Source organism: Corylus avellana, chromosome 9 (assembly GCF_965113065.1).
Source record: "Corylus avellana chromosome 9, dhCorAvel1.hap1.2, whole genome shotgun sequence".
Lineage (NCBI taxonomy): Eukaryota > Viridiplantae > Streptophyta > Magnoliopsida > Fagales > Betulaceae > Corylus > Corylus avellana.
The window spans coordinates 11,421,145-11,433,458 of record NC_142498.1 but is presented as its reverse complement, the minus strand read 5'-3'; the positions used below and the strand labels follow the sequence as shown (position 1 = coordinate 11,433,458).

The 12,314-nt window shown below is 36.8% G+C and overlaps 1 protein-coding gene and 1 long non-coding RNA gene across 2 annotated transcripts; both read right to left on the bottom strand.

The window, feature by feature from the left end:
• Positions 1 to 807: 807 nt before the first annotated feature.
• On the bottom strand, positions 808 to 12,015 carry LOC132190443 (Thioredoxin superfamily protein). The gene is made up of 10 exons (XM_059605434.2): positions 11,721 to 12,015; positions 11,521 to 11,565; positions 10,908 to 10,964; positions 10,514 to 10,583; positions 10,104 to 10,145; positions 5,022 to 5,095; positions 2,415 to 2,485; positions 2,148 to 2,233; positions 1,927 to 2,036; positions 808 to 1,104 (listed from the first exon to the last, which is right to left on the bottom strand). Exons 1-10 carry the CDS (start codon positions 11,874 to 11,876, stop codon positions 1,042 to 1,044), a joined length of 774 nt encoding a protein of 257 aa, XP_059461417.2. The 5' UTR covers positions 11,877 to 12,015; the 3' UTR covers positions 808 to 1,041.
• Positions 3,055 to 5,009, bottom strand: LOC132190444 (uncharacterized). The gene is made up of 3 exons (XR_009441134.2): positions 4,342 to 5,009; positions 3,969 to 4,040; positions 3,055 to 3,851 (listed from the first exon to the last, which is right to left on the bottom strand). It is a non-coding gene; the product is annotated as an uncharacterized LOC132190444 (long non-coding RNA).
• Positions 12,016 to 12,314: the final 299 nt, after the last annotated feature.

Sequence of the window (12,314 nt, the reverse complement as noted above, 5' to 3'; positions counted from 1 at the left end):
TGCACTGTACCAATAATACTTGGGATTTTATTCAGTGTTACAACCAAATTAATGAATATGAAAAAGTATTCACAAAATAGCTATTTCCCATAATACCAAACACGCCTTAAGAGTATCTCCAATCGCTAAACGTGTCCATCTTCCTCCAAACATAGTTGCCACATCGGCCCGCGGATGTTTAAAATGGGTTCAATGTCAATTGCCAATTCATCAATCCATTGGTAGGGGCATGGAGATTCAACTAAACCATAGCAAATTCTTCCAAGGTGGAACCCTATCTTCTGTAATGTTCACAACATTTTTTGTATGTAATTTTTACAAAATGAAAATGGTGAACTATGATCGATGACCTTTAATGATGGAAGATTAAATTGTATAGATTGATAAATGAAAATTAGAGAAAAAAACAATGTTGGGTTGACTCGATTCTAGGTTTTCTGAACATGTCCTACAATTACACACGTGAGCCCTTTTACACAAATATGCTACAATCATTCTAACTTACATAGGTCACAAGCCCATTATTCATTGTTCCTGGTGTTCCTAAGCAAATCTTCACATCTACGACCAAGTTCCGATTTTTCCAATTTCTGAGGAAAACCATCACCAGTCCAAATAACATAGGAATTGTTTGGCAACGGACGGTTACTAAACTGTGTCAAAAATTGATTGATGTGAGAAAAAAGTAAAAACGTTTGGTATAAAAAAATAAAAAAAAATTTGTTTTGTAGCGATTTTTTTTTTTTAATAGTAAAAAATAATTGATGTAATGTAAAAAGTAAGAATATTACGAGTTAAATTTTAGGATGAATAAGAATAAACTTTTGCCAAACGGTGCTATATTGCAAATGAAAGGAATTTTGGCCTAAAATCTGCGAATTACATTAATGCATGGTTCTGGATTAAACTCTTCCTCGAGCTTGAATCATACAACAGATAAAACTCGATTACACAATTCATTACACCCTTTTATCTCTCAAAGCTATTTAAGAATACAAATGGAAATTAATAATAATATTGCAGGCATCAATGTTAAATTACCTATTTACCATTTACATACTCAAGGAGGTGAAGATCAAGCTCAAAATATCGGGAAAGAAGTTTCTGCAACAGATATACTTCAGGAGTTAGTGATTACTTCATGTGGCTCAGAAGAAGAAAAAAACGATAGATATTTCATCTCACCTCGACAAAAATCATAGTGCTATATGATATTATAGTTTCAATGTTGAACATTATTATGGCTCATATTTCAACTGGTTATTTAAACACTCGTGGACCCACTAGTAAATCAAACCCACTTCTTTGATTGCTCAAAAAAAAAAAAAACCCTTAATTCTATGGTTTGTCTAAAATCCAAATATTATTTTGGATTTAATCCAAGTTTTGGTTTTCCATCTCTACAATCTTTTATTCCCAAGTTAAATGCCAAGATGTAGTCTCTCTCATAGGCAAAAGCTTAAGGCAAGGCATTCACAACCTACCTAAACAATACAGATAGATTGTGTTTTTAAGAGGCAACAACTTGTCTTTCTCCTGTAGTGATTAGATATCATAGGTTTCGATTAGATATCATAGGTTTCTTGTTCTTTTTGCCCTTACTAGTTACGTGGCTTCTCTTGTATACTTCATGTATACATAGGATCGCTTTGCGCTTTTAATGATATTTCGATTACTTATATACAAAAAAGGAAAGAGATGCAACAGCTTAATGCAAGAATTTCACTCCCATATGGATGAGAAGTAAGCTCCCATGTCTTTTTCTTCTTTTTTTTTTTTTTTTTTTTTTTAAAAAATAGTAAAAAAATTGGCAACCGACTATGAAAGAGAGGTCAGGAGTGAGTTCCATAGCATGTTGGGGGTCAAGAAGAAGGGTAAGCAACAACCATTAGACATGAATTAAACAAGATGAGTGCCAGAAAGAACCTTAGTTATGGGAGGATGAGAAGATTTTGCTTCAAGATTCAACTGAGGAATGCGTGCAACCTCAGCTGCATTCTCAAACAAGATATATGTAGGAAGTTGATCCATGCTCCCTGCAAGTAAATAATCCTTATATGAATAACTTAACAAAAACCAAAGAGAAAATGTATAATAGTGAAGCTAAATGCAATTGAACAGTTTCCAAAACTAATATTGTTTTTTACCACCAAGATATATTCCAAACTTTTCGGCAGCATTTGGGAAGAGACCAAGATCAACTACTCCAAAAGACAAATTTTTGTTCGAATATCTGCGACAAGGAAGCATAACCAGACAAAATTCTGTAATAACAGCTTATATTGACTATTGCAATAAAGGCAACACATTTGCTCACAACTCTCACAAGGTGCCGAGAAGAGGATCTTTTCTTTCCTTTTTGTTTTTTCTGTCTTTTTCTTAAAGTTCAAGACCCATGTAAGGCAAAAACATACGTAATTGAGAGCTCAGGAAAGCACCGACTTGTGCGTATGCAAGCAGGTGAACATGATGCACGAAATTCTACCTGCCAAATAAAGTTGTTTAATCATAAAAAATTCTTCAAAAATGAGAAGAAAAAAGTAGGTCAAACATAAAATGAAGATATACCATCATTATGAGTATTAACTAGTGGGGTTAACCATTAATGAGCCTCAGCACATTTTAGAGTCCTCTACATATTTCATGGGGCTTTATATAAGCATGATTACTTGGAGTCAAGTGAATCTGTAGAAAATGGTGTGAAAACACGAAGGGAAGCCCCATCAAGGAAACTGGCTAGTTTGCAAGGAACAAGCATAAAAATCCGAGCCACCCAAGCTATCAAATAAGAAAATGATATAGAATACACAAGTCCTAAAATAATACATAACCATGCAAGGATATGCACCATTATTCAATTTATATAAACAACAGAAGAATCTATCCTTCCAAACCTCAGAAATTCACTATATATGATGTGTCTACATATATGTACACACACATATATATGGACGCATATACTGATATATGCGTGTAGAAAATAAATAACACCTCTTTTATAATTAAGAATAACAAATAACATAACACCATTTTTATAATTAAGAATATAAATGAATATCACCACATTGGAACATAACTACACTGAGGCGCACCCCAGGCAACAACAACAGTTACAATGGGGGAACCACAAAACACATGCTAAAACAAAAGAAACAATACACACCTTGCTTGCTTCAAAATTGAAAAGAAAGTACTCACCCTTATCATAAGGGCAAGCATATCAAAAAAGCAGTAGCAAGCAAGCATTTAATGGCCTTGGCCAGTACCTCAATGGCCAAGCAAGCATTTATCTAGTACTATATTCCTACCTTCAACAATTTACCACATCAACCAAACACCTAGGAGATCTGCAAAACAATTGCAAGGAAAAAAGGCCCGCTGGTAACAGAATGGGTATGTCCATAGTTAGCTTGGTGACAAGCCTTGTGTGGAGAGAACAGAATAAAGCTAAAGTTTTTCTTTAGATCAAGCAAACACTAGCCGGGTGAACATCCAGAGCTAGAAAAATCAAGAATATACCGCACATGTACCTAATGTAGTTCATCTCTTAACAGGTAAATATTCAGAACCGATATATACCCTTCTTATACCTGGGGTAGTCCTTCCCCACACTCTCAATTGGAGTTAACTCCTTTGCAATCTCCTCACGAAGGTTTTATAACATTTTTTTATCATACAGTTATTGGATAACTAGTGGCAACTGATGATGAAATGAATTAGAATCCCTTTCTCTCCATTAACTTACAAGAAAGGAGCATGTCCTTCAGATCTGGCAAACAACCATATCAGCTCTTAGCTGATGAGAGAAAATCAATTACAGAGTGCTGGAATCACTCCAGACAAAGTTGCCTCTGGGAATCAACAACATTTTTGTAAAGCTACATCCCCATTCATTTATCAGGATGAAAGCAGATATAGTTGAAATTGTTAAACAGAATGAATTCTGAGAAAAAGTCCTTAGAACCAACCGGCCAGAATCTTGATGTGTTCCCCTGTCAGCAAAGTTTCCAGCTGCAACGGTGTTAACTTACTTGAAGTACCTGGTCCATAAATACTCTTACTACAGGATGCTAACTAGCCAGCTTTCGGAAAAAAATATAACAATAATAACGACAACATGAATTCAAGAATGCTTGCTTTACAATGTGATTAACTCAATTTTTTTATTTTTTATTTTTTTTCTATTTAATGGATTGATTAGGTACTTCACAATGTTGGAATCACTCCAGCTGAAGATGCCTCAGGGAATCAACAAAGTGCTGTTCATTTAACAAGATGAAAGCAAACATAGTTGAAATTGTAAAACTTGATGAATTCTGAGAAAAAGTCCTTAGAACCAACCAGCCAGAATCTTGAGGTGTTCCCTCTATCAGCAAGGTTTCAGCTGCTGAATTGATTCTTAAACCTACTTAAAGTACCTAAAGAATCAATTAAATATTAGAAAAAACAACATTTTGAGTTAATTACATTGTAAAGCAAAACATTCTTCAATCCATAACGTTGTTGTCATCATTATTATATTTTTTTCTGGGGCAAGCTTTCTTGTTGATCAAATGCACTTCATGAATTCAAGAATCCTCTGCTTTACAATTGGATTAACTCACAATTTTTTTTATATTTAATTGATTCTTTAGATATTTCACAGTATTATTGATTAACTCACCTGTTGTTGAAATTGTCATTGTTATTGGTGTTATAATTTTTATCGGCAAGCTTCTTGCTGATCAGACGCACTTCATGAATTCATGAATGTTCTGTTTTACAATGTGATTAACTCCATATGTTTGTTTTCTTTTTTTATTTAACTGATTCTTCATGTACTTCACAATATTATCGATTAATATTACCATTATAGAGAAAATCAATCACAAACTTGCTGGAATCACTCTCCAGACAAAGATGCCTCTGAGAATCAACCTTTTTTTGTAAGGTTACAAGTGCATTCATCTATCAGGATGAAAGTAAACATAGTTGAAATTATTAAACATAAAGAATTCTGAAAAAAAGTCCTTAGAACCAACCAGCCAGAATCTTGATGTGTTCCCCTCTGTCAGCAAGGTTTCCAACTGCAACGGTGTTAACTTACTTGAATTACCTAAAGAATCAATTAAATACAAAAAAAAAACAAACATTTTGAGTTAATAACATTGTAGAGGAAAGGATTCTTGAATTCATGATGTGCATATGAGGAACAAGAAGCTTGCCTTAGAGAAATAATAATTAAAAACTTTGGGATGTAATTGAGCCTAGTCAAGTTGGATAGTGGCCACTCAAACATGACTCGACAAACTATATCTTAGCTCGAACACAAGCAAAGCTCTAACAACGTGTTGAAGCATAACTTAAATAAAATAGCTTGACCCAAATAAACCAAACAAATCGAGCTCAAGCTAGAGTTTTAGTCAAATTGCAGTTTTTATTTTTATTTTAATTTTTTTTATAAGTAATTGAAATTTAATTGGAAAGCGCAAAAAAACCCAAGTATACATGGAGTATATAAGAGATACACCTAGCTATAAAGAGAAAACAAGTCAAGAAAATCATGAAAACTAATCAAATTAAGATCTAAAGCAGTTGTCCGCTGGTAAAGAGTTTTTAAAAGAAAGGCTTTAGAGTTCCACCACCGTCCTCTCACAATTTTCAAAACTTCTACCATTTCTTTCCTTCCAAAGCCATCACAAATAACAGGACAAAACTATCTTCCACACAGCTGCACTCAGAAGACTGCCTCCCAACCCTCTCCAACAAGCAAAAAGTCCTCCTATTCTTCTATGCAAAACCCAAGGCTAACTTAACACAACTAAAAATAGCACTTCACAAAATTTCCCACTTCTCTTACACATACAACACCAATCAACCACAAAGACGTGCTTTTTCCTTAGGTTATCCATGGTGAGATCTCTAGGGCGGCTGTCCAAGCAAAAAACATTGCTCTCAAGGGGACCTTTTGTCTCCAAATACATTTACATGGAAAATGAGTGTTATAATGAGGTGCAAGGACGTTATAGAAAGATCTAACATTAAACATCCCTCTATTGGAAGGGGCCTAGCATAGATTGTCTTCATCTCCGTGTCTCAATCTAAAGGAATACAACAAATTAAAAAGCGAAGCAAATGTCAACTTCCCAATCGTAAGCCACTTTGATAAAGCTTACATTCCACCGCTGGGAATCACTAGATAACTACAAGTAATCTACCACAAAAGAACCTTTACGCGAGCGACACTATACAAATCCAAGAAATTTTCCATAAAGACCTAATCCCCACACTATATATGTCATGCCAAAATCTAATCTTGGAACCATTTCCCATCTCAAACCTGGTATGACTAGAAAATCCCCTCAGCCGTTCCTTATATTTTTCCATAACCCCACCCCACCCCATACAACCCATGGACCTCATTAGAATACCACCAGCCCTACTAGCTACTATATTTAGTGTCCAATTATGGCTCTCCACAATGCCTCTCATGCAAATAGCACCAAAGCCACTTCCCCAAAAGAGCACGGTTGAACAAAAGCAATTTTTGGACCCCAAACCCTCCCTTAGAAATCGGAGAACAAACATTGAACCACCTAACCAGGTGAAATTTGAACTCATCACCTAGCCCACCCCATAAGAAGTCTTGTTATATCTTCTCTATGCGATTACCAACACGAGTAGGAAGAGAAAAAAGAGACATGAAATACGTATACAAATTGGAAAAGGTGCTCTTAATTAAGGTAATCCTTCCACCCTTAAACAAGTACATCCTCTTCCATCCCGCCAAAAGGCACTCAATCTTTTCAATAACACCATTCCAAATAGATTTGACCTTAAAAGAAGCTCCAAGTGGAAGACAATATACTTCAAAGGCAAAGAAGACACCCCACAACACATAATACGGGCCAACTCATCAACATTACTAACATTAACCACAAGAACCAATTTTGACATAGCTAGATTAATCTTCAAACCAAATTCAGCTTCAAATCATAAGAATAATGGACGTAGATAACGCATGTTTTTGTGTTTGCCCCACAAAATATCGGAGTGTCATCCACAAACAGAAGATGGGAAATGTGAAGCACACCAATGTTCCTAGACCCCATAGAAAAGCCTAAAAGAAAGTCCCCATCTACTGTAGCTGTTAGCATTTTACTTAGACCCCACATCCATCCATCTCAAAGGATACAACAACTTTCCCCTTATCTATACTAATATTACCCTTCGAACCTACTCAGGAGAGGATGGCAGAGGAGAAAAATCAGGCAAAGGAATCTACTTCTCCTCTTTAACAACAATAACCCATTCAGAACTAGGAGCTAAGATGACTCCTAACGAACCTATACTGAGGGCATGGATGTTTTCTGACAGTGCAGAAGTTAACTTGGCCCTCATCACGTCATTTCTCAAAAAAACATCAACCACATTATCTTGGGTAGGTCCATCTTGTCGAAATAAACAAGGCAACTCCGGTAACTTGCACACTTTGCCACCAACGTCGAACTTGACGAGCCCAGAGTTTATAGAGAAACTAATGCAACCTCTTACCAGCAAAGTCTGAGAGAAAGTTGAGAGGCAAATCTCCGTGAACGGATGATCTCCAGCATACAATGACACACCAACAGAGCCCTCCAAAAGATTCTAGGAAACTGCCGCACCATCAAGGATTGCCAGCAGAACCACTGGCACACTGCTTATCTAAGTGAAGCACTCGACCACCTAACCGGCTCCTGAACCCGGGCCTTTGCCCAAAGAAAACATCTCCCCACCCGCGTCTTTCTCACCCACTTCAACATGGGCTTAAGTTGGAGTGAAGGCTTCAGCTGACTTGGATACATGCCTTTTTTATTTCTAGCTTGGCAGGCTCTTATCTGCGTATTTGGGCTTTGAACACCTACAGCTGGTTTTAAATCAATATGAGCCTGCTTTGAACTCATACCCTTATCTGCCTTAACTAAAGCCCAATCCAAATCTGGATTTGAATTTAAAATTGAATGGGTTCACACTGTTCAATTGGGCTTTTCCTTCACAGTTTTCAGCCTAATCCACTTTATATAACTCCTTCAACCCCTTAGAAATCTGGGCCTCATCCACCTTAGCTAAAACCCGGTCCACTTCCCCGATTAGATCCTCCAACTGTCTTTTAAAGTTACGGAGGGACCCATTGATACCTGAATCATTCCCTCGTACTGCCATGTCTCCTGCTGCAGCATGAATACGGGGACCAGTTTCTACTCTGCATAACCTCCACTAGCGTGTCCTTCTGTACCTGAGGTGGTACGGCTGCAACGATCCTATCATGGCCTTCCTTGCTAGATGAAAAGCCTGCCGTGCTATTCCCTTGACGACCTAGGATCGCTGTCATGCCAGCGTTGATGTACCTGCCTGAGTCAGCCCTACCATACCTAACACCTCTGCATAGGTCCTACTAAACATACCTTTCTCTCACGTCTTCCCCATTGACACCAAGGAGAGCTACCCACACCATATAACAACCCACCATTGGGTCAACATGGAGCTCCACTCCCCTTGCCGAAAGGCATTTCCAAAAAAGCCACCAACTTTCTCACCTCGGTGGCACATCTCCTCCAATCCCATCCTTCAGCTCCTTCAGGATTGTAGTGAACCCTTGCTGACCACCACCCTCGTACTCCACCGCCGCCAAATATCAGCCAGACCTATTCGAACATCATTATGCTAAGTAGGCCTTGTTCCCATCCCTCTACAACTTCAAAAACTCGTTGACACTTCTCCCTGGACCAACTTCTCCACCGTAGTTAACATCCATACAACATTCACCTTGCCCATGTGCATTGCTCGAGAAACCCCTTAGATTTTTTCAACCAAGCGAAAGAATGAAGCCCCTTCTGCAACTGAAAGCTCAAAAACGTTGGTATCTACACAAAACCAGCTCAAGAACCCCATCACATATAACCAACCACCGTGGTCTACAACCACACTAGCAACCGAGAATACACAAAAAAATAATACAGTCAGCACGCGCCGACAAGAGGGAGGGAATAGAAAAAATAGTAATTTGTGATCCATAGATGGACCACACAATTTTTTAAATTGCAGTTTATACAGACGAATAAAGACAAATTTGAGGCATATAAATGGAAACCGTACAGAAAATGAGAATAGGGAAAACCAAAAAAAAAAATAATAATGAGGAGGCAGGAGGGTCTTTAGGATTTATGATGGAATCACAAACAACAGCCAAGCTGATCTTGCACAACAATTTCTTCGCCTCCCTTAACAATTTTGCTTCCTTGAAATATTTCACTTACAAAAAGAAAAAACACGGTTTCTATCATGCACCAATCAATCAATACAAAATGCTGAGGGAAAGAAATGAAAGATAAAGAAGGAAAAGACCAAATGAAAAAATGCGGATAGAGCAGTGTTTTCAATTTTAACTCGCCTCTAAAACAGAACAAGGATTGAAAGAGAGTAAAAGTGTGCAGTTAAGATACAGTGACTAGATGTGGGCGGATAATAGAGCATAACAAGTTATACACCTGAAAAAGTAGGGTCAGGGGTCAAAGGACTTGAGGTACACAGCACAGAAATGTGCTTAAGTGGACAGGTGGTGTGAAGGATAAGATTAATAAAGTGGAGTGATGATGTAGAGTAAAAGGATGTTTGGGTGAATTGAATGACAAGGGGAAAGTATATTCACGGAAACCAAAGTTCGATCACAAAACCGAAGACAAAATGGGGATTCTTTGGATTTTGGGAGAGATGATTTTGGTTTTCGAGGGGATATATATGGTATTTTAGGATGAACAAGTCAAAAGAGTGCCATCCCAAGCGTGCTTACCATGCATATTATGTGTGTGTGGGTACAAAAACGAACTTTCAACAAGCTCAAAACGTCTCAAGTCAAGTTTGTATATGCTCCAATTCACAAGCTTAAATGGGCCAAGTTATGCTTATATGAGCTAGGCTCGTTAATTGTTTGTTCAAACTCAGTTTGTCTATTAAACAAACCAAACACAAGCAGAGTTTATATGAGTGGAGTTCCAACTGTTCATAAACAACTCGGTTCATTTACAACCTTATTTTTATTATTATTATCATGATGATATGAGGGGAAAACCCAAATTCATTCTTACCTAGTCCTTGGTAGGCAGGCTGTTGAGTTAGAACATATATAACTGCATAAAGAACACCACAGTAGATACGCATTAAGATCAAACAATCAAATCTATTAATATATAAGAATCCTTGACTCGTCATATATTCAGCTCTACATTCAGCTATGTTTTTCAGTAGAATTAAGTGAAAAACAAATAACATCATAATTTTTTCAATGGCATGCTATCAAATGAGAGAAGTAAATTAATATCATAAAGCAACGTAGGCAGGCTGCTATCATATTAAATTCAAACATTTTTATAAACTTAAGAAAGGCTAGGGGCCAAACCATAAATTTAAATAAACAAAGAAAATCAGAATATTAGTATTTCCAATTCTACTTTCCCAGTTTACAGATCGTATAAAAGACATGAAATAGGGTACATACCACCAAATACCACTAAGTACCAAAAAGCCACATGGTAATCCAATACTAACGCAAGAGTGACAAGAAAAACCTGATAGAAAATGCATCTCAGGTCAGAAAATACAACATAAGACACCACATTGAAACAAAAAACATAAGAATAGAAGAAGGTGATACAAAGAAAAGAGGAACTTTATATAAAAAATATATATTTATCTAACTTCTGGTAACAGACATTTAAAAACTATTCATCCTTCCTGCAGAAGCATGTATTATGCATGGTTTAATAGATAACTCACAATCATTCTTGTAAACCAATAACTTTTTTCTTTTCTAATAGGTATCTTGCAGACTAATAACAATTGAATCTCCTTGCTTATATAGCAAAACCAGGAAATGGCAGTGAGATGACCACCTTTGCCAAAAACAGCATATCAGCAGTAAAGGCCTCCCACGTTTCTTGTCTAACCATCTGTTGTAAACATAGAGAAAGCTAGAATTAACAACCTATAATAGAAAATACATGAAAGTTCCATAATCCATATATCAAAGAAAACAGACACATAAACTTTCCTAAAATCCTAGCTACTTCAACCAATCACAATGCAAAATTTTGTTCAGTACCTCCAAAATCTGTTTTCTTAACAGCCTCATAATTTTTAGAAAGCATTTCAAAGTGCATCATACAATTTCTGTAGAAGTAAAGGTAAAATTAGCACTCCTTACTCTCTCTCCTTAACAAAACGCTTTTCCACAATTGGCTAGACTGCCTTTCAGAACAAATAAATTCGAAGAACGAGAACTATTTCCTTATAGAATTTCTTGAAGGATCCTATCTTGAATCTTACATTCAACAATATATGATAGTCAATGTATATGCACACGAAAGATAATGCTACAATGGATCCTATATGCTCGGCTTCGAAGAAAGCAAACTACTAAAATGGGGAATTTTTGAAAATTTACCAAATGCTACATTACATATTAATATATAAAAACTCTTAGAGAAAGCAGTGGAAAAACCATACCTTGATAAGAGTCAACACAGAAAATGCCAGAATCGCTTGGATTTCCTATACAAATAAAAGGAACAGTAAACAAGGAACATCACGAAATCAACAAAAATCCAATGCAAAGAACTTAACAAAAAAATACTAAAATTTTCAATTAAAGCGAGAGAGAGAGAGAGAGAGAGAGAGAGAGAGAGAGAGAGAGAGAGAGAGAGTACCCGATGAAGGAGATTATGGGTGAGGTGAGGAAAGAGGATGGGGGTTGCGGAGCAGCGGACGACAAAGTAGGAGAAGAAAGCGAGAAAATGGAAGAGAAAATAGGGCTCAGAGACCATTAGGTTCAGCCATTTGATCGGACCATGCTGCTCCTCCATTTTCTCTGGATCTTGGTTCGCTTTCTAACGCTGGCTTTGTTAGGGTTTCGATCACATTGGTCCCATGGTTTCTTCTAAAATTGCTTCAGAATTGTGTTCTAAGAGAAAATAGGCTGCACATAAGGGTTAGAATAGTGTAGAGCTAAGCCCAGTATTAAATATGTTTTTACTACTTGAAAGCTTATTGCATAATAAATTTCTTGACAATTTACTTATAAGTCGTGGATTTACACTGTTATTTTTTTTTTACTATAAAACATTTCAGTATTTTATAGGTTAGCAAGTTTGGTAGACGGCTATTGCTGGTAGAGTTGGCAATTTTGATACGACCCGACAACTCGACACGAAATTATCGGGTTTGGGTCATAAACGGGTTGACCTATTTATTTTGCTCTTAACGGGTCAACCCGCGGGTCACCTGTGAGTAACCTGTTACAC

What these genes read in the sequence shown, in the direction of transcription:
- LOC132190443 (XM_059605434.2), bottom strand. Translation starts at nt 11,876, where the DNA reads ATGGAGGAGCAGCATGGTCCGATCAAATGGCTGAACCTAATGGTCTCT. An exon ending in CCCATAATCTCCTTCATCGG is followed by an intron (nt 11,566 to 11,720) that starts GTACTCTCTCTC and finishes TTATTTGTATAG; the next exon opens with GAAATCCAAGCGATTCTGGC. An exon ending in ATATGCTGTTTTTGGCAAAG is followed by an intron (nt 10,584 to 10,907) that starts GTGGTCATCTCA and finishes ATTTTCTATCAG; the next exon opens with GTTTTTCTTGTCACTCTTGC.